This window comes from Calypte anna, chromosome 2, assembly GCF_003957555.1.
Source record: "Calypte anna isolate BGI_N300 chromosome 2, bCalAnn1_v1.p, whole genome shotgun sequence".
NCBI lineage: Eukaryota > Metazoa > Chordata > Aves > Apodiformes > Trochilidae > Calypte > Calypte anna.
Window position 1 is genome coordinate 119,300,402 of NC_044245.1, and position 25,505 is coordinate 119,325,906.

General features: G+C 38.5%; 1 protein-coding gene across 2 annotated transcripts in view; it reads left to right on the forward strand.

The window, feature by feature from the left end:
• KCNB2 (potassium voltage-gated channel subfamily B member 2) overlaps positions 1-13,918 on the forward strand; it is a 193,712-nt gene extending 179,794 nt beyond the window's left edge. For both annotated transcript variants that reach the window (XM_030444108.1, XM_030444107.1), the window contains one exon: positions 8,975-13,918. In XM_030444108.1, coding sequence (XP_030299968.1) covers positions 8,975-11,131 — 2,157 coding nt within the window. In that variant the 3' untranslated portion in view covers positions 11,132-13,918. The remainder of the gene's footprint in view (positions 1-8,974) is intronic.
• The last annotated feature ends 11,587 nt before the right edge of the window (positions 13,919-25,505 follow it).

Genomic DNA, 25,505 nt, shown 5'->3' on the forward strand with positions numbered 1-25,505 from the left:
TGGGTTTTGATTTGTCATTACTCCTTGTTTAGCTCCACTGTGATTTGCTGGATTTTTTCAAAAAATTATGAAACAGCAAGCAAGAAAAATAAATCTTTGAGACTTTGAACAACTTTGTCTGGTTGAGAGGCATCCCTGCACATGGCAGGGGGGTTGGACTAGATGACTTCTAAGGTCCCTTCCAGTCTGAATCATTTTATGATTCTATGGTCTTTCACCTCTGGTGAGATTCCATCCTCCTTCAGGGGTATTTTGTGAAAACCAAATACTCTGCCAGCACTGCTTTTAGTGTGGTTTAGATGAGGGGATCCTGCAGCCAATGGGCGCACCCCAACCGCCTGACCAGCACCTCCCTTGCTAGGGGCCCGCGTTCAGCACCGGGGATCGGGACAGCTCCCGGCCCGACCCGCACCGGCCCCGACGGCGCCCATAGCACCCGCGCCCCCCGCAACGCTCCCTCTGGGTCCCACCACCCCGTCTGGGTCCCACCACCCCGTCTGGGTCCCACCACGCCCTCTGACTCCCATCACCCCCTCCTGGCTCCCATCGCCCCCTCCTGGGTCCCATCACCCGCTCTGGGTCCCACCACCCCTTTCTGGGTCCCGCCACCCCCTCTGGCTCCCATCACCCCCTCTGGCTCCCATCTCCCCCTCCTGGGTCCCACCACCCCCTCTGGCTCCCATCACCCCCTCCTGGGTCCTATGACCCCCTCCTGGGTCCCATCACACCCTCTGGATCCCATCATCCCCATGGGGTCCCATCACCCCCTCCTGGCTCACATCACCTCCACTGGGTCCCATCACCCATCTGGGTCCCATCACTCCCTCCTGGGTCCCATCTCCCCCTCCTGGCTCCCATCACACCCTCTGGATCCCATCATCCCTGTGGGGTCCCATCACCCCCTCCTGGCTCACATCACCTCCACTGGGTCCCATCACCCATCTGGGTCCCATCACTCCCTCCTGGGTCCCATCACCCCCTCCGGGTCCCACCAGTGCAGCCATCAGCCCAGCTGCTTCCTTGAGATAACTTCTTTGTTTGTGATATTGTTTTTGGGGGGATTTTGGTGGATTCAGTTCCTGGTAATGAGGCCAATGTTTTGTGTTTGCAGCAGTGCAGAACAGATCTTGCACATGGTCTGCTGTGCAAAAGAGTTGGGAACTTAAAGCTCTTTGTCTAACTTGGATGGAAATTATGAAGATTCTGGTATATTCATCTAAACATTAATAATCATCTCTCACTACCCAAAAATTAGACAGCTAGTACAAAACACAATCTAAACATGTCAGCTGCAATCACCAAAAGGCTTAGAAAACTTCTGAATGAGGACAGGCAGGGGACTTTAATAAAGTAATCACATTCATTTTTTATATAAATTTAGTTGACTTGTTACACACATTGGCGAATTGTTTTATCCAAAAGTAACATTTAAGGAGGTCTAAAAGTTCTGCAGACACAAAACTGATTTATAAATAAAGCATTTAGTGTCACTCTTGCAGTTAATTTTTTTGCATTTATCTGTAGTGTGGAGTTAAATCTCCCCCATTATACAGCAAAGAAAGCTTTAGCTAGATATACTTTTTATTTTCACTGTGACCTACATTACTTCAAGTTATTTAATTAATTAAACTACTTAGACTATATTTTCAAGCAAATACCAGCTCCACTTCTGTCAGTAATATGACAAATATTCATAGGCTTATCTAGTTCCTAGTGGAGGAAAAAAATAAATTCACTGACTGACTCTGGAACAGCCATTTCTTCTCTATTAAGCCCGAGTGGGCAGTTTGCTATTTATTATCAAATAATTCATTATATGCCTCCAGCTGAGATAGTTTTTGGCTGTTCAGCAACAACAAAAAATATTAGAAGTTACTTGACTGGGATTTTAATCTGTTAGTGAGCCCAAGGTAATGCTCATTAGCTTACTGCTCAATAAACAGAGGTCAATAAACTTACTGCTCAATAAACAGGGTTGTCTCCATTGATGGTGAACTGTACACATGTGCCTCTTGTCAAAATCTGAAGACTGCCTTCATCTGTGACTACTTAAGGTCTACCATTTTCACTAGCCTAAGAGATATTCCAAATATTATCCTCAGCTTTTGCTCATAATTACAGCAGGTTTCTTCAGGGCTTTGCTGAAGAGCCAACTGATAGTCACACTTGCATTTCATTGACTCCTACTTCTGCCTAGTGCAATTTCTCTGGTCTCCAAGATCTCTGCCACCACTGCTGATGAACTTGTAGTCACCTCTATAGATCTTTAGACATTTTAGGGAGTATCTGTACACCTAGTGTTAAAATTTTTAGTGAAAAACTCCTAATTGAGCATTTCTAGACAATGTTTTAAAGGTGACAGTGATGCCAGTGCAAAGAGACAAAAAAAAGACTTTGCACCACTTAGGCACCAGATAAGTAAAACATAAAGATCTTAACCTTCAGAGTCAGGCTTAACGAATATCCCTGAAAGATCAATGAAAAACATTCAAACTGAGTCCTTAAAAATATTAATAATGATCTAGGGAAAAGTGGAAATGAAAGGTCAGAATTCTAAATAATGTCATCAAGGAAGGAGATGGAGTGTAGCAAGAAAGAAGCTGTTCAGTGATTACACAAGCTGTCAGAGCCATTATCAGATGTGATCCTGAAAGGGCAACAGTGATAAAGCTGTAAGATGAACTAAATTTATGTTACTCTGTTACATTATTCCCCTCTCCTCCATCTTATTTTTCAAAAATTAAACACAGCATTCTATATGGAGCTGTTACACTTGTGCCAATACTCTGCAATCTAGGTTTATTCTGGAGAGGTAAAAAGAGATGTAATGTGTACTCTGAAAAAGTTGATGTGCATAAGTAATGAAGGTTTGCAGGCCTTGTAAGATAACTACAAAGGATTTATGTTTGGAAATTTTTTGACAAAATGATGTAACTTCTTTATTACTACATCTTACTACTACACTGCTTGCATGTACTCAGCACAAATAATGACAAAGCAGATGCTGAAGTCACAATACCTGGCTTAAAATGAGGGCTGATATCTAACATTTCTCAGTAGTAGTTTTAGGGTATTTTTAAATTGTCATGTAGGTCTAATTAACTGATGGAGAATTCTTTCATTACTTAAGACAAGGAGTGTGTGCAACCATGTGCAATACATCTATACTTATACATAATTTTCAGTGTTGAGGAATGTAAGTTTGGCTAAAACTGACAGACCTTTTGGTTAGAGTTGGCATGCCTAAGGCTTACCATAATTCCAGTGTTTTTCCAAGTAGGGTTTGTACCTATTCATTTCCTGTGTCATGTCCCCTGGCCAAGGACCCTGTGTTAATAAAGGACATTAGCTAGAATGGGCCAGAGCCCATTACTGGTAGCAAAATGCCTTGCCTGTTTGTTGAACTTATTCAGTGTGACCTGAAACATCAGAATCAAAGCAACAAATGTCTAAGTCTGCCAGACTGTTTGTGATGTGAGACTCTGGGACACACTGCTCCACAGTCTGAGTGCAGAACTGCACTGAATACAGCCCTCTCTGCAGAGAGCACAATGTAGAACAGTGGGGCAGAAAGAAAAGGTGATGCTTGGAACAGGGAAGTCCCAGGGTCACAAACAAAGGAGACAATGAAAAGACCAAGGACAGAGTCGATGTCTGATGACCTTGTTCTGCAGGCCCTAGCATGGAACAGTGGTGGCAGCTGCTGAAGGCATTGCCATGGTGTGCTCCTGATAAGTGCTATCTGAGCTGGTAAAATATCCTTGCACTTAACCAGTTTGTACAGACATGGAAATGTGCTTCTCCTTTGCATTTTTTTTTTTTTTTTTGCTGAAGGAAAGTAAAATGGACTCCTCCCTAAATATCCACAGACCTGTCCTGACTAATCTTGAAATTCCACATGATAATGTGTACAGCTGGAAAGCAGCTCAATTTCTAGTGTTGTCTTTGCTGCTCCAAATAAGCCTCTATTTCGGATAGTCCTAGGTGTCAAGAACAGGACACACGCAGATTTAGACAGATGTACAAGACAAGGCTCCTACTCTGCAAAACTTTTTGTTCCATTCAGCTGAAAACTCAATACTCAATCTGAAGACTGTTGCCAATAAAGGATGCTGCCAATTTCAAATTATTTCTGTTAGCTTCCCATCAAGCATATAAATGTGTCTTCCATTTTTATGGGCTTACTCCCTCGGAGAAATGAAAGCCTCCCTGATCTGACCTTCTGCTTCTGCCAGGGTGGCTCTGAGTTCGTGTTCTGTCTGGGCTCAAGCTGGGAGCTCTGTGCTACAGGCTAGGGATGCTTTTAGGCAAGATACAGCAGACCCTGGTGGCTACAGCACTTGGTAGCTCTCAGGTTTCTCTGAAGAACTGAGACCAACTCCAGTTATCTATCTGCCCAAACCTAGATCTGGGCAACTCTTTCCTAAGAGCAGATGCTTCAGAGAAGATACAGCTTAGTGCCAAAGAAACCTGATACAGTAACTGCTATCAGAACTCCTTCAAAAGCTGAACAATTACTGGTTTTTTCTACATTTTTTATTAACGCCAAAGCTAAAGAGACTTTATTTGAACATAATATCATACATTTAAATTCAGAAATAGAAGAATATCCAACAGTCTGACCAATTTAAGTGCCTATGGAGCTAGAGATTTGAAAAATAATGCAACTATGTTGTTGTCTGTTATTTACATGATCTAGATCCTACGCTAGATCCCACCCTGGAACAAAAATTAAGGAAACATTGCTGGTAGTTTTATCTGTTGGCAGACTGAAACCTCTGTTAACTAAATATACTTCACTGACTGCTAGATATGGCTCAACTGAACTGTCCCTGAGCAGCTATACTTTCATGGGAACTTAATGTATACTTTTTCCTCTCTTTATATAACAGCAACACTGGCACGTCAGTTATGTCAGAAGCCTTTTCACAGTATCAGCTGCTGCAGAACTGCAAGGAGCAATTTGAAGCCTATTCAATTACACCTTTCTTTTCTGCCTCAGTTTGTATGCTCATTCTGCGAAGAAACCCTCAGTGCTGGCAATAATGAGTAATGAAATTAATGTACAGGTTAAAAAAAAATAAAAATCCAGTTTTTAGAGGTAAGTTAATACTGGGAAACCACTGTATTATCAGATTGCTACCAGTTCTTGCTCCCACAAAAATCAGAAACAGTTGTATCTTGAGTAGCCTGTTATGACTGCATCATTAACTCAAGGAATGTTTTACTATTCCTTGCACTCAAATGTCTCATACCCAGACCATTAGAGAGCAAATTAAGTATGTCCATTCTTTTAGAGGCATTCAGCAATTTATAATGAAGTATTTTTAAAGTTTCTTAGAGTTGGACTTTCACATGGTTTTGAAAACCATAGCTAAATAACAAAAACTGCCAGAATTTCTCATGTAAACAGAATATTAATTATATTCCAAAATTCAGATTAAATATTGCATGTTCAGAATTATATTGCTAAACTGTGCTCATAGAATTACTACCTGGAGTATGCAAAATTTTCCAGGCATTTCAGTCCAGAAGACAGTTCCAGAAACATACCCAGAATGCAGGAAGTTCTGCTGGTAAAGATTCAGTCAGCAGAAGTTTTATTTACTCTTCTGTATCAGCACAGCCAGCTGAGCAGATTGCTATGGGCCCCTCTTATAAACTCAGTGTTCCTATTAATATAAGCTGCATTTGGTCTATGAGGATTTACCAGGGTAATGCTATCTACAAAGTGTTCTTTATGTAGACTCAGAATAGGGAAGACCTTTTTTTCTTGGTCTTTTCCATGCAGTCTTTGTAGTGATCCCCTGCCATTCTTTGCCTAACGAGCTGTAAAATCTAATCAATTGAACTAACTAAAGCACACTGTGTGTGGAATGATGCACAGCTTTAATTACACAACAAGACAGACAAACAAAAGCTTGAAGTTCTTAGATTAGAAGAAACCAGTATACCTTCTTTTGCTATAGATTTTTTTCACCAAGAACAGACTCATGTTTTTAGATGATATGGATAAAACTCTAAAAATTCCAGGCCTGCTATTCTGTAGATTTTATTCAAATATCTGGCAAGAGATCAGGCTTGTGTGTCACCAGCATATGAATAAATGCCTGGAATAAACAGATAGATTGTCCTTGTCAATAAAACAACCTGGGTGACAACAGGAAAGTTTTGTATTCAGGACCTATAAAATGCATTAAATTTTAGCACTGTCACACTTTGTAAGAAGGGGTGTTATACATGGAGTCATCTCTTTTCTAGAAACTTTTGTATGCAGGCTAATATTTAGGCATAAAGTAAATTCCCTATGACAGACACTAATGTTTCCTAATTAAAATAGGTTTGATGATTTTATTTTTTGAGAAAAATGGATGTCAAATAATTGTGTCCCTCATTGTACAGCTTTTTCCTATGCTGTTATTTAGATTGAGATGCTGGCCCCAACAAGCAATCAGTTTGACAGAAACTGCAAGCTCAACAATTCAGATCTCTACCGTGTTTTGCTTTTTTCTTTGAATTCTGAAAGCATAATTATGCTACTGAGTATGCTGGAGAGTGTGAGCATGCATTACCTACTTCACAGTAATTTCAGTGGAGAATCCAGTACACTTTAAGCTTCAAACTTTTCACAGGGAAATGTGGTACAAGCACTTGCACAGTAGGAAAGGTAGTTACTGCTTTCCAATAGTGTTGCCTTTTGTCTGCCTCTGTCCTAGCTACAGGACCTCACACATTTCATTATGCCCCTGTACTCAGCCCTGGTGAGGCCACACCTCGAGTACTGTGTCCAGTTCTGGGCCCCTCAGTTTAGGAAGGATATTGAGGTCCTGGAGCAGGTCCAAAGGAGGGCAACCAGGCTGGTGAAGGGACTCGAGCACAGACCCTATGAGGAGAGGCTGAGGGAGCTGGGGCTGTTCAGCCTGGAGAAGAGGAGGCTCAGGGTAGACCTCATCACTCTCAACAACTCCCTGAAAGGAGGGTGTAGCCAGGTGAGGATTGGTCTCTTTTCCCAGGCTACTCTCAGCAAGACAAGAGGGCACGGTCTTGGTTTAGGTTGGATATTAGAAAGAACTTCTTTACCCAGAGAGTGATCAGGCATTGGAATGGGCTGCCCCGGGAAGTAGTGGATTCTCCATCCCTGGAGATATTTAAAAAGAGACTGGATGTGGCACTCAGTGCCATGGTCTGGTAACTGCAGTGGTAGTGGATCAAAGGTTGGACTTGATGATCTCTGAGGTCCCTTCCAACCCAGTATGATTCTATGATTCAGTCCTGCCTAAGGATGCAGTGTTACTGCCCTCATTCTTTACTGTGCCTGGCTTCTTTTGCTATGGTTTTGAAGGGATGCATAGCTCTTCTAAATGGGATAGATAAATCAGAGTATATTTTCTGTATGGGCCATGTGAAGGATGAAGACAGATGGTCTGCAACTCACTTTCCAGGAGAAATAAATGATTCTTATTCCTCCAATAAATATGGGGAGAAGAAAAGGCAGAAGCAGCACTGGCAGGGACAGATACAAATCTGTTAGGAATACTTTAAAATATGAAAGGAGCTACCTGTTCTGCACTATTATAAACTGGGAAAGGCCAAATAGAGCACATAAGTACAAAATGGTGCCAAATACAGAACCTCATACCATGAGCTATTTCTGTCTGTGCTTAGAAAGCTGAATTTGTGCTTAGTAATCCTTAGCTGAAACAGACTTTCTGCTATTTTTCTCTGAGAGTGAGGTGGTCTTTCTGTCTCTGGAGCTTTTATCATCACTTGTTACCAGTCTCTACCCATGTATTCATCACACTTGCATTCTGCTTAGCTGCATTTCATTTTTCTTGGGTATTACAGAAATCTTGTCAGATTTATTGTGTCCTTCAATGTATACACCAAATTACTATCACCAAATTAACAGGACCGTTTCTGAGAAATGAGAACAAATGGTTTTATGAATTAGCTTAAACTAAAAGCACAAACCAATTTATTTCAGCATTTCTAGTATAAACCTGGATTTACTTAGGACTTCTAGACAAAACAATGTATATTTTCCAATTTAAATGTTTGAATAATTTTTGCATCACTTTAACACTTCACACATTACCTCAAAGCTACCCAAGTTCCTTTGAGTATAAATAAATAAATAAAGTTTGTAGAAAAACCACTAGGTTCTCTGATAGATTAATTTCTTTTCTCATAACACTAGTTCTGTAAATGAGAATGACCAGGTAGCCAGGCTGTGAGGCACAGAGGTGCCTGAACCTTATCAAAATGAATTATAAAATATTTCAGAAAACCTTATTCCTGGGACAGAAATTGCATCATTATTTCCAGAGAGCATTAATCTACTTACACATTTTAATCATGATGAGAAACTGGGTACAGCGTTATCATTTTATTTTTTAACACTTTGCTCTTCACTTAATTCAGGGCCAAAGTATCACCTGATATTTGTCTAGGCATTTGACATGACTACACTGAATAATGCTTCTTGTTTATTCATAACTTTGACTTCTGGCTCATGAATTTATTATGCATGGCTAGGAAGGTGTGCACTGTGTAGTACTAAATTGGCAGCTCACACATGGTAGGTTGTCAGTCATTTCTCCACCCTATGTGAAGCTTTACACAATTAATAAAGTTGTGCACATCAGCAGGAACTTTACATCCTCCACTTGGTCATTTGCAATAATAAATACAAATTCCCATTGTAATTGAAAAAAGGTAAGATCAGTCATGGCTTGCTTCTGAAATTAACTGGTTTACTGCAGACAGGAAAACCATCTTTTGACCGTGTCTAGGATGAGCCCAATGTTTTCTCTCTTGGAAAAATTAAAGCAGTAAAAATAAAATAATGAACGCAGCAGCATCCAAAGCAGCTTCCACCATTCTGAAGCACGTGCACATCTGAAAGGATTAAAGCAAGCCCTGACAAATACACTTGTATCAGTCTAACCAAAACGTTGTTTATTTTGTTTTACAGATTTTGGCCATTGTGTCCATTCTGTTCATCGTACTGTCCACTATTGCTTTGTCTCTTAACACACTACCAGAGCTTCAAGAAATAGATGAATTTGGGCAGCCAAATGACAACCCTCAGCTAGCACACGTTGAAGCTGTCTGTATTGCTTGGTTTACCATGGAGTACCTTTTGCGTTTTCTGTCCTCACCAAATAAGTGGAAGTTCTTCAAAGGCCCATTAAATGTCATTGACTTACTGGCTATCTTGCCATACTATGTCACCATTTTCCTCACGGAGTCCAATAAAAGTGTCCTGCAGTTCCAAAACGTCAGACGTGTGGTTCAAATATTTCGTATTATGAGGATCCTAAGGATTCTTAAGCTTGCCAGGCATTCAACAGGCCTTCAGTCTCTAGGGTTCACACTCAGGAGGAGCTACAATGAATTGGGCTTGTTGATATTATTTTTAGCCATGGGAATCATGATATTTTCAAGTCTTGTATTCTTTGCTGAAAAGGATGAGGATGCTACAAAATTTACCAGTATCCCTGCATCCTTCTGGTGGGCAACAATCACTATGACTACTGTAGGATACGGTGACATTTATCCTAAGACATTATTAGGTAAAATAGTTGGAGGACTTTGCTGTATTGCTGGAGTGCTGGTCATAGCCCTGCCTATACCAATTATTGTGAATAATTTCTCAGAGTTTTATAAGGAGCAGAAAAGACAGGAGAAGGCAATTAAGAGGAGAGAAGCACTGGAGCGAGCTAAAAGAAATGGCAGCATTGTCTCCATGAACTTGAAAGATGCCTTTGCTCGAAGCATGGAAATGATAGATGTGGCAGTAGATTCTGGAAAGCCTGAAGAAACAGTGAATCCAAAGGAGACTCTTGATGACAACCACCTGTCCCCAAGCCGGTGGAAATGGGCCAGAAGAACACTGTCTGAAACAAGCTCAAACAAATCTTATGAGAACAAATACCAAGAGATCAGTCAACAAGACTCCCATGAGCAATTAAACAATGCTGGAGCCTCTTCCAGCCCACAGCACCTCAGTGCCCAAAAACTGGAGATGCTGTATAACGAAATTACTAAAGCTCAGTCTCAGCCTAATCTTAATGCTGGCTACCAAGACGAATCAGCAAAGCCACCTAGGTATGAAGAAGAAATAGAAATGGAAGAAGTTGCAGGTCAGAGAGATCCCCTGCCAGCCGGCCTCACAGACTTTGTTACTGATATAAGGAGCACATCCAGCATCGACAGCTTTGCCAGCTGTGCCACAGACTTCACAGAAACAGAGAGGTCTCCCCTTTCTCTGTTTCCTGGCTCTCACTTGCAGATGAGATTTCCAGCTGATCCTGCTAACCTGGGAGACAACCAAAGAGTAAGGAGTTCTCAGTTTATACCATCCACAAAAGACAGAATATTTTCTCCAACCGATGTCACCTTTGACTATAACCCAATCGACAGAGCTGTGGCCAGTGATGGCAGTGGGTCCCAAGCTGTTTTGCATGGTCATTTGCATTTAGACACTGCCATGGAAAGCCCCAAAAGTTCCCTGAAAGGTGGCAACCCGTTAAAATCTAGATCCCTTAAAGTGAATTTTAAAGACAACAGAGGAGGTGCTCCACCTACTCCACCAAGCACTGCAAGGCCACTGCCAGTAATGGCAGGAGCAGAGGCCACACAGGCCACCCCTCAGCACATCAGCACCATCCTCCTAGAAGAAAATTCACCTCAAGGGGAACGACCTTTACTTGGTGCTGATGCATCAGCACTTTGTCAGGGACCCGTGAAATCTTCCCCTCTCTTTCCCAAACAAAAGATTTTCACTTTCCCTTCAAAAGAGAGGAGGAGCTTCACTGAAATAGATGCTGGAGAAGAAGAGTTTATGGAGTTACACGGTATAAAGGAAGAAAAACAACAGGATGTCAAAACAAATTGCTGTGGAGATAAACACAGTGATGGCAACCATTTAACAGAGGAGCCACAGGTCAGCTCTTCACCCAAAACCATGAGCCACAACTGCACCCAAGACATTTACCATGCTGTGGGTGAGGTAAAGAAGGACAGTAACCAAGAAGGTCACAAAATGGAAAACCATTTATTTGCTCCAGAAATTCATACAAGTCCTGGAGAAACTGGTTACTGTCCCACACGTGAAACTAGCATGTGACTAGTTACAAAAGCAATAAAAATACCTTTTCTTAAAACACGGTTAGTAATGCCTATGAACTAAAACATGGAAAGCCTCAACAAAAAGTGCATAAAAAGTTATTTTTGCATGGCATGAAGAGTTGTTTAGTTTAAATACTATTAAAAAAAAAAAAAAAAAAAAAAAGAAAGAGTGAGAGAGAAAAAAAAAAAAGACTGCTTTTTGTAACAAACTGAAAAAAAAATGAGGGAAATGACCTAAGAACAGTGAATTAAAAAAAACTCTGCTAGGAGCCAGTGTTCTGCAACATCTGACATTTTTGATCCTTTCACTTATGATTGTAGACAGATTTTAAACTCTTTTAACTTTTTCGTTTTCTTGGTTACAATGAATTTTAGAATTTGCACATGAAAGGATAAAATGTCAATGCATGCATTCATAAAGATGTGAAACAAGGTGCTTTGAGTTTGAAAAAAAAATGCATATATTTGTAAATAGTTTGGGGTTGGGGGAAAGCTACTCTTAACAAGGATTTATGGAAAAAGCATTTCCTGGGACACAGGTACTTCCTTCACAGCGTGCTGCCTGGAGGTTTTGTACAGACTTATGTTGCAAAATTGCAACTTCTACTTACAGCATCTCAAGTATCTTGCTTTCTGTTAAAAAGCTCATGAGTATATCTGTTAATTAAGGACTACAGTATTTTAGTTTATCTGTGCTGGAAGTCATGATAGGTTTGTGTTTTTTTTCATTTGCATAACTTTGGCTATTGTGTTTGTCAGTTTAATTGATGATCCTGTGAGGAAAAGCAAAGATTTAATGACCAGAACTTGAAGTATTTCATATTTTTTGTAGAAAACTGCCAACATTTCATAACTCAGAAAAAAAATCCATTTTAAGAAAAAAGAATATATTATTTTGGTGGCAATAAATAGTGCCAAATGGCTATATAGACATATCCCAAAGCTCTCAATCTCTTAGAACATTTATTTTAACTTGGTATTAAAAGAAAACAAATCTACCCATGTTCTTTTTTTTTTTCCTTTGATGTAACAATATTTACTTCTATATTCTTCGAGTCCTCTTCCTCTTTTCTTTACATGTAGTGCCCATACTTCAATAATGGCAATGTTGTTGAAGCTGTTATGGTGCAAGGACAGAAGAGACAAGCTTTGTAGGGGGAGGTAGTACCCTTTATTATCCCAAATCATATAGCTGGAAAAAATCATATAGCTGGAAAAAACAGCTGATAGCCAGAGGGTCCAGCAGTTAAAAGTCTGGGGAGATGTTTAGAAGTTCCAGCATCAGCTCACTGCTGTGCTACAGGTTTGCTGCATTATATTTGGCCTTTCATTTCCCCATGCGTGGAGGGGAGCAGCTGCTTCTTCCAGGGCAGCACTGTAACAGCAAGCATGGTGAAGACCATGAGAAAGCAAGAATGGAAACCTTAAAAGCACTTTAGACCCCCCAAAATTTGGTTTAAAACAGAAGGCTTCTACTTTCCAGAGAAGACCTAGGTTAATTCTTATTTATGTGTCATTTGTTGTCACCTAAATGAGTAAACATCAGGCACCTAATGCACTTAATGTAAAAGAGTAAGAATTTTTGTTGCAAAGTTGCCCTCTGCTTGAAATCACTGAGCTTATGCCACAGACCTCACCCAAGCCTGGCCCATGGAAAAGAAGCAAGTTTGAAAAGCACCAAAATTTAGAATCTGGTGTCTGGACCAAACAGTGAGAACAGCACAATCCTTCAGTTTAAAAAAAAAAAAACAAAAAACAAACAAACAAAAAACTTTTTATATTTCCCTAAGTATTCTGATTTCCATAACAAGATAACATTAAAGAGTCTCTTCAGTCATTCAAGAAACTGGGAATATAATGTTATTTTTTCCAAACAATGTCTGGTCATTAATTCTCGAAATAAAAACGATTGGTTTTGTCCTTTATTGCAGTTCATTGCAACTTGTTCCTGTATTCAGTTCTATCGATTTCTATGGCATTCTGCTTAACATATTTCAATCATGTTGTGTTTCACTGTTCCAAAACATAGCTCTTGAGTATTTTATAGTCATTAATCTTCTATATTTATTTTTCTTTTTTTCTTCCTATATATTTTCAGTGACTAAAACTAAATGCCAGTCAATTTCTACATGCCTAAAGTGTTGGTCTGTATTTTCTATGTGCAATTTTATGAAATCACATGGGCCTGTTCAATCTGCCTTTACATTCTAGTGAACTAACGAAGACCAAATTAAGTCCAAATGGCATCCGATCTCATGCTGTGGATCCACAGAAAAAATCCCACTCAAGATGTTCTGGGAAGACTGAGGTGTGTCGTGTTCCTATGTGTGCTTTTTCTCCCAGCTGACCCTTACACTTTGGAAAAGCCCCCTCAGATCTGTGCCACTTGGTGGAAAGGGAGGAATCCAGCCATAGGGAACGTGTTGCAGGAGCAGAGGTTTCATTCCTTAGGCTCTCCTGAGCACAAAACCAGTTCTCCCCTAGTAAAATCACTGGAACTGTGAAATCAAAGCCTCAGTCCTTGTGCAGATTAATTTCTTCTGAAAACTGTGGGAGCCTAAGAAAAGAATAGGAATGACTGAAATAAAAACAAGGATGGCAAGAATCTCTCTCCTGATGGAAATCAATGGGAGCTTTAGCTGTATAAATCAGATGAGATTAGGCCCTCATGGACTGCTATGTTTTAAATGTTTTCAGAGAAGCACATTTATTTTGAAATTGTGCAAGCAAAGGAAATGCAATTCTCTTTATTAACAGATGCTGTATTTTTTAAAATCTTGGAAGCTGTGGTAACAGAAGCAAAAATATCAAGCTTTAGAAATGCTTTTGGTATAATTTCATTATATGCTTTTGACTATGCTGAATATTATTTCCAGAAGCACAGCTTTAAACATTTGTTTTTTCCCATCTCGACTTCATGCACAGAATCCATTCCTGAATATCCAGCTCATGTATAATTCCTGATCAAAACGTTTGCTTGAGCAGTTGCAGGACTGGACCTGGCTTTCATTTGATTACAGCAAGTATAAAATGTGCAATCCAGGATCACTTCATTCGTCATGAATTGCTACGTAGCAAATCATGCAAAATTACCTGAGTATATTTCTTCTGTTTTTTCTAAAACTTTGAAGCCATTTCAGACCTGTTTCCCATTCACCACAGTAAGGGGAGGAATATTTTTGAGTTCCAGAGTCAGTCTCCAACAGCTGTGGAATTAATTTTACAACAACTTCAAGAGTCTTAAGATGAAGGCACTCCCCTGTGCACCTGAAAGGGGTCTGACTCTTCATAGCACTGGAAAATGAAGATTGTTCAGGGAGATAGTTTTGCAATCAATATATTTTTTTATATTTTATACTAACTGCAGAATCCTGAATCAATGTTTTAATTCCTTTTCAATGAAGAAACCAAATGTTCAGAGAGTAATTGGATCAATTTTTGAGCAAATAGTCACATTTATCCAAATCTAGGGTGGGGGGAATAATATATCGCACAAACTGCAAAGGAAGTTCAGGAAAGCTGTTTACAGGGGAAACATAAAGAATGTAACATGGTGTAGGGTGTTATTGCACTGAAGACTTTATATAAAATACACTTTTTTAAATAAAAAGACAAAAGGCCTTTTAATTTGTCATTATATAGAACATAGGAGCCTCTGTGCTAATACAACCATACAACACACTGTGTCCTCACTTCAAAATTAATCTCAAAATCCAAACATCTGTGATGTTAGAGAGGTGATATCTGATCTAACATTAGAGCAACTGACATAAAGAACCTTTTAGCACAATATTCCATAGCCAGAAGAGTGTGCAGAAAATTGTATTCTTTCTTGTAAGATACGTAAATTAAACATAATACTGGCTTCTTGAGTCTTTTCCTAACAAGCAACACCAGGCAACATATTAATTGTCCTTGAAAAAAATTAGTTCTTTTAAAAGTGGGTCTCTTCCCCTACATCTAAACTGATCTTCTGATTCCTTAGATGCATTTGAAGCAAGGTTTACATTCAAATTGTATAATTAACTCCTTTGACTTCACCTCCAAACTGGACTCCAAATTGTCCTTTTCAAGCCCTATTGAAAATACAGTCATGTCCAGGCACTACCTGACTGTTGTCTCTATTCATATAAATTTTGAATCATGTGTACAGAAAATGAAGTTTAACATTTTGATCCTACAAAAATATTTTAAACACAAAAAAAAAAAAATTAAAGAAATAAGCTTTTTTTTCAAAGTAGCCAGCAGAGATCAAGCAAGAATGCAAATACAGCAAAGGGGGAAGAAAGGCAGAAAATTCTAAATAAACGAGGCATGTTTTAATATACTGCATAAACAAGATCTCCAATAAAACATATATAAAGTAGTCCTTATTGACACTTAATGAGGTAAAATTGCCAGTAGCAGAAGATTTCATTCCAGATTTTGTTCCCTATCTTAATTCTTATCCTAGAATCTGAGCTTTTGGTGATGTTATTACCCACTTGCCTGCTACATAAATATCTAATCTGTAATTGTCTTTTCATAAGACTTTCCTGAAAAAGAAGATACTCTTTTCCTATCTTTGTTGATCTTTGGATCTTTTCCCATGGCCCTCCAAATATCATCTTCCTCTTGGGAACAGTTGGGGACAAACAAGATGATAGGTGGATCTTTTTTATCAGGAAAGCATTTTGGTAATCTGCTATAAATGGCCAGATGGACTCTATTGAATACGGAAAAAGAAGGAAGAAAAAATAAGTGTCATTTCTCTTCATCATTGTTGCAGCCATACCACCTCCCAGCTTCACGTGTTTCTAGTTTTAAAATGGTTTCTTCCAGTGTCCCCCTCAACCTGCAAGTTGTTCCAATGCACTGATTGCACCCTTCACAGCTACTGCTTTCCTTGGTGAAGGAGGGTTAGGGGACTGGCAGCTTGAAACAAAATTGTTTGCATCGTGTGATGGTTTCTTGTTCAGCAGTTAAGCACCATGTGATATCTGCAGGTGGAGTAACATTACTTGTCTTTGTATCTGTTCCATTGCAGGTTTAAAGAGTATTTTTTAAAAAAATGTTGTGTTACAATAATTAAGAGGTTTTACCATTTAGTGCAATGGAGATTTCTTCCAAAACAGCAGTGATATTTTATAGTCTTATATGATTATTGATTGCTATTTGATTTTCTTCTATGACACCTAACACAGATCCAGATGGATTTCATTGTAGGACAAGGAAGTAGCACAGATATATGATTGCTCTTTTTAATTAAGAGTAGCTAAAGAATATGCTATTAGCTCACATTAAATTTAAAAAGACAAGATTACCCTAATTATACCTCTGAAACAAACAGCAACATGTCTTTACCTTGGACATTAAATGTAGTTCTCTGGTTAACGTAAACCCTGAATCTTGAGGCAGTAGGGTAATTAATTTCATTAGGCTATTTTTTTTACCTCAAATCAGTATTTAAGTAGACATTTGACATCAGCAGGAGTAATGTATACTACTAAACCAGAAAGTCTATGGCTTATGTTTACACTGGCAGCTTAGTGGAAATCAGGAGAGCTCTCCTGATGTGAATCTCTCAGCTATCCCTGCTTCTCATGCTTTGGTTCACACCACAGAGCAGTCCTGGAGCATGCAAACTGGATTACTTTTACATGAAGCTGAACCAGAAAACTTGTTCCATGAGGGCACCTCCTGTGCTGCAACCAAACAAAGTATTGAGGTCTTGGTACCAGACTAGAGCTGGTCCAAAACATTTCCCCTGATACACAGTGTGAATTGTGCACTCAAACTGTGCTCCTCAATAAATCTGCTTCTCTTGTGTTGTACTACTTGCTAATGTAGACACAGAATACCCTTAGCATGAGTTATTACCTTCAGTCCATGCAGTCTTGGTTAAATCCCTTAGTAAAGCAAATTTTGCCAGTGTCATCAGTGGTATTGCTTAAAAAAAGCAAGATATGGATGTGGCACTCAGTGCCATAGTCTAGCAACTGCAACGGTGGTTCAAGGGTTGGACTCGATGATCTCTGAGGTCCCTTCCAACCCAACCAATTCTATGATTCTATGATATAGCCACAGATGAAATTGTCTCCAGTGTGTTCTCCAACTTAACCCAAGTGGAATAATCTAAAAACTAAATTCTTGATAACCATTGGATATTGGATAGCTGTGGTTTGCTGTTTGGGCACACTCTTCAGCACTGCATATTTCTATAGTCAAGTTACTTGAAAGTTGGTGTTACATTTGATTAAGATAATACAGCCCTACATTGACTCCCTCTGAAATTATTAAATCAGTGAAATGAGTAAACTGACTGCAAGTAGACCCCTTTAACTTAACAGAAATCTTAGTTTATACTGGTATGAATAAAAGCAGATGGCTGTGAAAATGGCTAAGCTTTGGCAGAGGATCAGAAGCTCAGCTTGTGTATTTTTTGGTGATCTACCATGTCTTTCCATTTGGATCATCAATTGAAATTCATTTAAAATAGGGGGCTAGTAGGGTTTTGATTGTGTGCTCTGTTGCTCTGATGTCTTTGACATACCTTGTAAAAGGTAATGCAAGAAACAGAAAGCCTGTTCGTTACCTTATTTTTTTAACAATTGCCAAGGTGAAGGATGTATGTCTTATACTGATATTTTTGCTCTAAGTTTTGCTCAGATAGCATCTCTCAGTGGAGATTCAGAACATGAAACACTTATGCCTGCTCTTCAAGTCCTTAAGCAGAAAGCCAGTGGGAATTCTGCCTGTATAAAACTGAAGGATGGAGCAATATGTTATAGCTTTAGGCAAAAGGAACAGTTTCTAACATATCACAAAATGAAAAAAAAAAAAAACCCACCACAAATACACTGTTGGGGAAAATCATGGGTACTTCTGGTAGGATGCAGAGTTCTAGACTTATACCTCTAAATTTTCAAAGAGTTATGCAGAGTTTACCTTTGTAACTCTTCCAAAAGTCAAAGGAGCCATGCTGATAAAGTGAAACACGGAGGGATGAGTGCACAAAGAACTCGAGAGTTGAATACATAGCCTATTGCTTTAAGATCACTGTAAATATCAACTAAAATATGTACTAGTTCATGTTTATAAGTTATAACTGTGTTTCATAGATACAGTAGCATGACTAAGATTAGTTTTATTGAGTTTCATGAACTTTACTTTGTATTCTTCTGTGAATGCTCTGAATGCTGCAAACAAAAAAAGCACAACAGTATTTTTTCAAGTTCTCTTGGCGCGATAGCAGTGTCTACACTATTGTTCAGTTTTACAGAATTAACAACATCTCATCATAAAATCCTATATTAACAACATATCTTTCTTTAAAAGAACTGTCACTAGGAGATAAAAGCATATGTGATAAGTCTTGTCTAATCTCATTCATATGCCTTTACAAAATGCCCCAGACATCTGTGGGACAAAATGCTGCTTTTGCTTCAGGCGTTGTTTGTATCTGGGGGTGGGGCAGGGAAATAATAGGGCATTTTGCAATGGTAATTGCATCAAACATGCTTTTTTCATAATTATTGTATTTGTTAGAAACATTTTGGTTTAATTTCTTTTTGTAGGTAAGACTGTTCGACAATAGCTTTATTTTTTCAGCTAACCATCTGATTCCATTAGACTAATAACTTTTCACATTTAGTGGTATTCGTATCAATGTCTCCATATCAGCTGCATTTTAACTTCATAAAAAAGGAAATGTGATTATTATTTTGTCATACTAGATTTTGCTGATCAACTAAATATCTCCGCACCAATCTACATATTAATATGCATGTTGTAGTCTGTACAGTTGTTCAACATCAAATATCTGTTTAATTTATGTCAAATGTCTGTAAAATAAATGCATTGTTCTCCATTTCAGTCTGATAGAATAAGCAGGGTAGTAAATAAATGTGTAAATGAATCATCTGTGTCTCATTTCAGTTCTCTGCATGAAACCACTTCACATTAAACATCACATATAGATCAAAACACTAATCCATAGTGTCTTTAGATTCCATAACTTGACAATACTATACAGGGATCTCTGGCAGACAATGTGTACATAAATAAATCATGTGGCTATGCAAATAAAGTCAGAATCCATTATTATTTTTTTTAAATGAAATAGAGTGCTTCTAAGCCTTTTTATTTTCTTCTCTGTTTGGCATTACTGCTAATTACTATTTGCACTGTCATAGAGACAAGACCTCAAATGGCTTTACAAGGGTGAGTGAGCATTATTGCCTGCAAGATGGAAAGCCAAAGTTTGAAAAGAATTAGCAGCCTTTTTGGATAGTCAGACCTGGGCACCTGGGCACCATTCAGATGTGGTGGATAAACCAATCTCTTGTTCAACCTACGAGTAAGCAACCTAGCTTGGAGCCCAGCACCTTGTTACCTAAAGTGGAACATTTTTTTATAGCCCAAAACCTGGGAGAGAAAGTGTAAGTTGTACTGGGAACTAGTTTTTTCCTTTTGGATGAGTCATGGAATTAACTGGGTGTCTTACAGGCAAAGTTTTGCTGCAAATCCACCTTTAATTGAGCATCTCTACCATTTAGAAAGTAAGGAATATTATTTCTTCATCTTCAAAATACAATGCTATTTTTTTTATTTCTACATCTGAATACTATTACAGTGACATAAAAACCGTAGGAGGACCAAATTCAGCCCCTTGTTGAGGAGCATGCTGAGTATAGTTATTAAGAGAGAGCTTAGAGACATGCTTTAGCTCCACAACCCCACTGTATAACACATACCTCAAGACACAGGCTGTTGCACTGCTGAACTTCTCCCTTTCAGCTTTTAACCTAAGGGTTTTTTCTCTGAACGGGTAGTACTGTACAAAAATCTGTATTTGTTCCATCTCCTCTTCTACCTTAAACACATTCTTAACCTCTTCTTTCCTTAAAATCAAACCCCACATGTTTCTTCTTGCTTCTCCCAGTATCTCCTTGGCATTGATACAAATAATTGCATTTGAAAGAAGGGATTTAAAGTTTTATGTATTATTCAATTACCAATCAGTCTGCAGACCACACAGCTATCCATGGTACCCAAAAGTATCTTCCCAAACTCCATTTCTAGCTGCACATTCCAGCTGCCCCATGGCTCCACCCTGCAGCAAGGCCTGGGCTTCTGTAAGTCCTCTGACCCTACAAATTTTAACTGCACAGAAAGTAAGCCAAGCCATGCAGGAGAGACTGAGTAGAAGCAGGATCCACCACTGGAGTTTAGACACAACATATTATCTCTTCAGCTATGCCCTGAGATTAGAAGAGCTTTCAATTCACACTATTTCATCTTTTTCCATTTCCTCCTCTCCCTCTATTCTTTCTTGTGGAGCTCATTCTAAAAAAATATCTAGCACCCTAGCATCTCATCCAACTCCCCAGCAGCCTAAGAAAGGAATGGACTTGCTGCTAGCACCAAAATAAAAGCACAGAAAATCCCCACTATTTTATTGGTGCGATCTGACCTGCAGCTGAACACAAATGCAGCTAGGAAGCAGGCAGGATATTTCATGCAAAGCTCCAAGTGGGATATGTGTTCAGGATTAGGTCCTAAAGAAACATATATTCCTGGCAGAGGAGGAATAAAGCAGGTCACAGAGATCATACTGCTAAGGTACTGAGATGTACAAAAGGTTAGCATAAAAGCACGTCTCTCTAATCTATTCAGAGGAAAATTTCAAGCATTTCTAATATAAATAATAGGAAACTAAACAATCTAAATAGACAGGGTTTGATTCTAAACCTTAAGTTACTGTAAAGGCTTAAATAACATTTCTGCTGATTCTCTGAATGCAAATATTCATTGAGCGTAGAAAAAACTAAACCAAAAATCAAGGGAAAATTGTTCAAGCCTTTTTTTTTTTTTTCCTCTGGAAATCCAAATCCATTCTTCCATCTGAAAGAAAAAAAAGAAATCCAGGGGTGAGGGGGGGGTCAGAATTAGACTATATTGTATTATGCAGTGGGTTGGGTGTTTCTTTAAAGGTTTCAGAGAACCTCACAGACCCCAGGCCAGAGACCTCAACTGCCTGCATTAGAAAATGGTGAAAGTGTAGAAAAAAAATATTCCTGTGGCTTTCTCCAAAAAAATTATCAACTTTTAATGGATATATCTAAATATGGTTGTTAATATAGTTGACTCATTTTTTGACTCTCAGCCAGTAAACTTCCCCCAGTAAAATAAGTCAAATTACCTTTCAAAGGTAATCTGTTCATTTAGGACTGAAGTTTTCAACTAAGCACTGAAATACCAGCAGACTTTATGGGCACCACAGAATCCACAACTGAAGTTACATTCATAAATAGATATTGATTTTTGAAAGCAGTTTCATGTAAGTAATTAGCCACCTTTCAATATTTCAGTACTATTTTCTACTCAGTCATACACTGAAAAGGTACCAGAATTGCAACATGCAAACTTGCTTTCTCTTCATCAACTCATGATGAAAACGGTGATCAAAATCATAACTGCATCTTGCAAGAAACAGAATTTTTGACTCATATTTTTGTTCTGCACTAGAACAAAAATAGAACATTGATATAATCACTTAAAGTCCTCTTCTTTGGTTTTCATGGATTCTCTAAGGAGACATGGCCCTCATTTGGGTCTTATAACTACAAATTTGCACTGTGGTCTCTGAACCAGAGAAGCACAGCGTGGCCTCCAGCACAGACCTGGCACTTGGGCACTTTCCAACATTTGCTTTTAAAACTGAAACATTTAAGACTGAATTCTATGTCTTAAAGCCATTATCTATAGATAACAAACATTATACAAGAAGCCCTGATCAACTGAAATCAAATTATAATGACTCAGTATCTAAGAAAATTATAAGCTTATATCCTTATCCACACCGGGACTTACACATCGTCATTACGTATTAATAAAACCCCACTATGAGCCAACAAAGATAAAGAACCTGCTCTAAATTAAGTTTTAAATACCTCAATGATTCAACGTTGAACTCCAATTGTTGTACAAAATTATCTTTTCAGCTTTTGGGGGAAAAGTAGGGCACAAACAAGAAGGCTACATACACCTCATGAAAATATAATTGCATTATTGGCTCATAGTAACTAATTCATCAGATTTTACTGATGCTTGACAGAGAGAAAAATAGATGCTATTAACCAGATGATGAAAAAGTCTGCAGTTTTGTTAGGCAACAGCTCCTGAGGGCCCAGAGGGATTTTACTCAAAACTGCTAAATTGGCTTAAAACTACAAACTGACTTTGTGTTAATGAGGATTTTACTTGGTATTACTTGCCACAGGTGAACTGAGACTTAAATACATTTTCTTCTTCCTAATGAAGATAGGATGACAAGGAGCAAAGCCAGAAAGACCAAAATTCTTTTTAATCACCAATGTGCCTTCAAATGCATTTATCTTAGAAAGCATTTAACAATGTTGAGCTACTAAAAGCATAAAATGCATCCTCTTTGCAGAAAATAAAAGCAAACCAAACATGAACATCAAAAAAGGAATAAATTTTAAAATTACAATAAATAACCATGATTTGTTTTGTTATTTCTCACTCTTCGTGCTTTCAATAAATTACCATCCTTGCCATACTGGAAATCAGCACAGCAACAATTTATTGCTGATCTCTACTAAACAGCCATTTATGTATTTCTATTGCAGAAAAAATCATGTTATCATTCCCTGTTATTTAAGCTACTAATGAAACTACTGTTTTGCTTTACAAAAGAAATCTATTTTTAAGATTTGCTTTCTTTTGTTACAGTTTTCAAGTGGCAATTTGCAGTGAGTTTTCATCATTTCTTCCCATGTCATTTTGCTTCTGCTAGACAGGAAAAGATGAGCTGTCAGCTGTGAAATATCAGTACAGTATCCATATCCATGCTAGTGAAGTTAAAAAAGCTTCTTCAGAGATTACTACAACTTAGTGCATTCATTAAGGAAAAAGGTTCAAAGTGACCTGTACTCTGGTTATGTTACAGTCTGGGGTAACATAAAATTTTTTTGTTTTTTGTTTTGATCTGAGTGAACAAAGTCCAACCAGCAAAGGTTGGGTGCAAGAATAAACTTTCATTTGACAACTGCCCAGCCACCTTAGCCAGGTACATCAGCAGAAATACAATCAAGGTGGCTTCCTCCACCCCAGCCAGGACTGTTCACTTCAAAATTGTCTCAAGGCAATGAATAATTCCAGCCCGAGAGGAATCTCACAGATTAGACTGGATAATCCACAGTGAACAGAGCCATCATTAATGCCTCAGCTGCAGGAAATGTTTCTACCAAATTGAACACTAAGGCATCCAACCATAAAACAGCTCCATAAAGAAGCAGAATTCATTAGCTCAGCCACTCAAGCAACCTCCCTATTTATCAACTTTTCCATTTTGGCCTTTTTCCATTGTTTGTTTAATGATTTCATTAAACTATATAAAGAAGTGGGCCTAATTGTACCATTCTTTGAAAAGAACCATGTTTTCAGTTTTCCAGTCCCTCACCAGGATGCTACAATAGAAACATCTTATGTTTGTGCCTCAAATTCCAGTGGTAACTCTGAGGACTTCCTTAGCAAGTGTCTCCATATACATATATATATATGAACACCCATCCACACACAGAGCACATATGGAATCTGTCACTGTCTTAGCACACTGACCTGCAAACCAAAACCCCACAACACCTCACACAAGTGCTAGGGCATAGTCACAATCTTTCTCAGTTTGCAGAAAGGAGGATCTGACAGTCCTCACACCTCTTAATTCATAATTGGACCACAAGAAGGTGGATACCAGGACATCATTCCATACACACAGAAAAATGGAAGTGTTAACATCTGCACACCACTATAATTCCCATGAGGCTTGTATGGCTGGCATAAATTAAAGCATACGTAGACTAGAATAGTTTCACTCTGGCATGAATTGCTACAACTGCAAAACAAGAAGTTTCTTACAACAGAAAGAGTAGAACTACTGCTTGAATTATTCTCCATTTTTGCTTGGTTCACCCCTTTTCTCATCAGGACCACATAAGCAAATCACCTCAAGCAAGTTCCACAAGTGTGTTTACCTTACCTTGGTAAAGACTGGAGAAAAGCTCTAATTTTTCTATGAAATATTTTAAAACTGAATCAAAAATTGCCACATGTCTTGAGGAGGATAAAATAAGATTCCCAGTTATCAAAAGAAAAAGACTGTGCTACATGCATACAAAAAATCTAAACAGATAATCAGTCTTATAGTGTTAAATAGTAAAAGAAAAGTGTAGCTACTTTTCTTTTATGTCTAAGCCCTCATTCTTGCCCACAAAACTGAACAAAGAAAAAACAATTTTCAAGAGGCACCATTGCATAAATATGCAGCTACCTCTGCTTTCTGTGACAAGTTTCCCTTCAGCATTTCCCCACAGTTAAGAATGAAAGTGATTTTTGCCTAATCAGCATGTTTTGAAATTTCTAATTATGAATTAAATCACAATTTTAACCAACAGCAGATGATTCCACTTTCATTTGGAAGCTTGGTTTCATAAGAGCATCAGACTCAGTTTCACCCATTCACTTGAATCTCAAAATCTCTGGTTTTCTGGTACTAAGTACATCTCATCTTCTCTGTCAGAATGTACAGATACACAGGTAAGTATGTCTGGTTTTAATATTTTCACAATATTAAAGTTGTTGCAAGTCCATTCTCTTTTTCCCAGTCTGCTAAACACATCCAATCTTGAGCTAGTCAGTAGAGACAGGGAATCACGTTTCCAGGACCTTATTTTCACATTGGGAAAAGTTTCAAAGCTAATAGTCCCCAGGGTTTGGCACACTTAGAAAAACAAATAAACACATAAAGAAATTATTAGTTCTAAACAAGCAAAGTTTCCAAGAGGTCTTTAACAATCATTTAATGGAAATATTGTGACCTGAACTGACATATTATGTATCGCAGGAATAATTCCACAGAAAATGATGCCAAATGTCAGTCATTGCTCAGTATACCAGGGATATCTAGATCTGGCCAGTAACTCAGGGACTCATTCCTATATCTCTATCAAACAATTTACATAAAATGTAATCCATAAAGATCATGTAATTCATTAAAGCCTGTAAACACCATGGATTTTTTAACATATTTAAATGTCTTGATCTTAGCCAAGGAGAATTCCATATAACTTCATCAGGAAATTTGGCATATGTGCTATAAAAGTATGTCCTGGGAATATCTAGTAAAGTCAAAATGTGAGAAGTATTTGCTTCTGGTAGCAAGATGGATTGCAGTCAGTGCCATACAGCATGCCAGGTTTCCCTTCTTCTTGTTAAGGGGAGTCTCACACACTGTGGTAAAACATTGGTTTGACACTCAGTGGTGAGAATGTGCCAGTGGGGATGGTGGGTGATATTGTAGTCAGCTACAC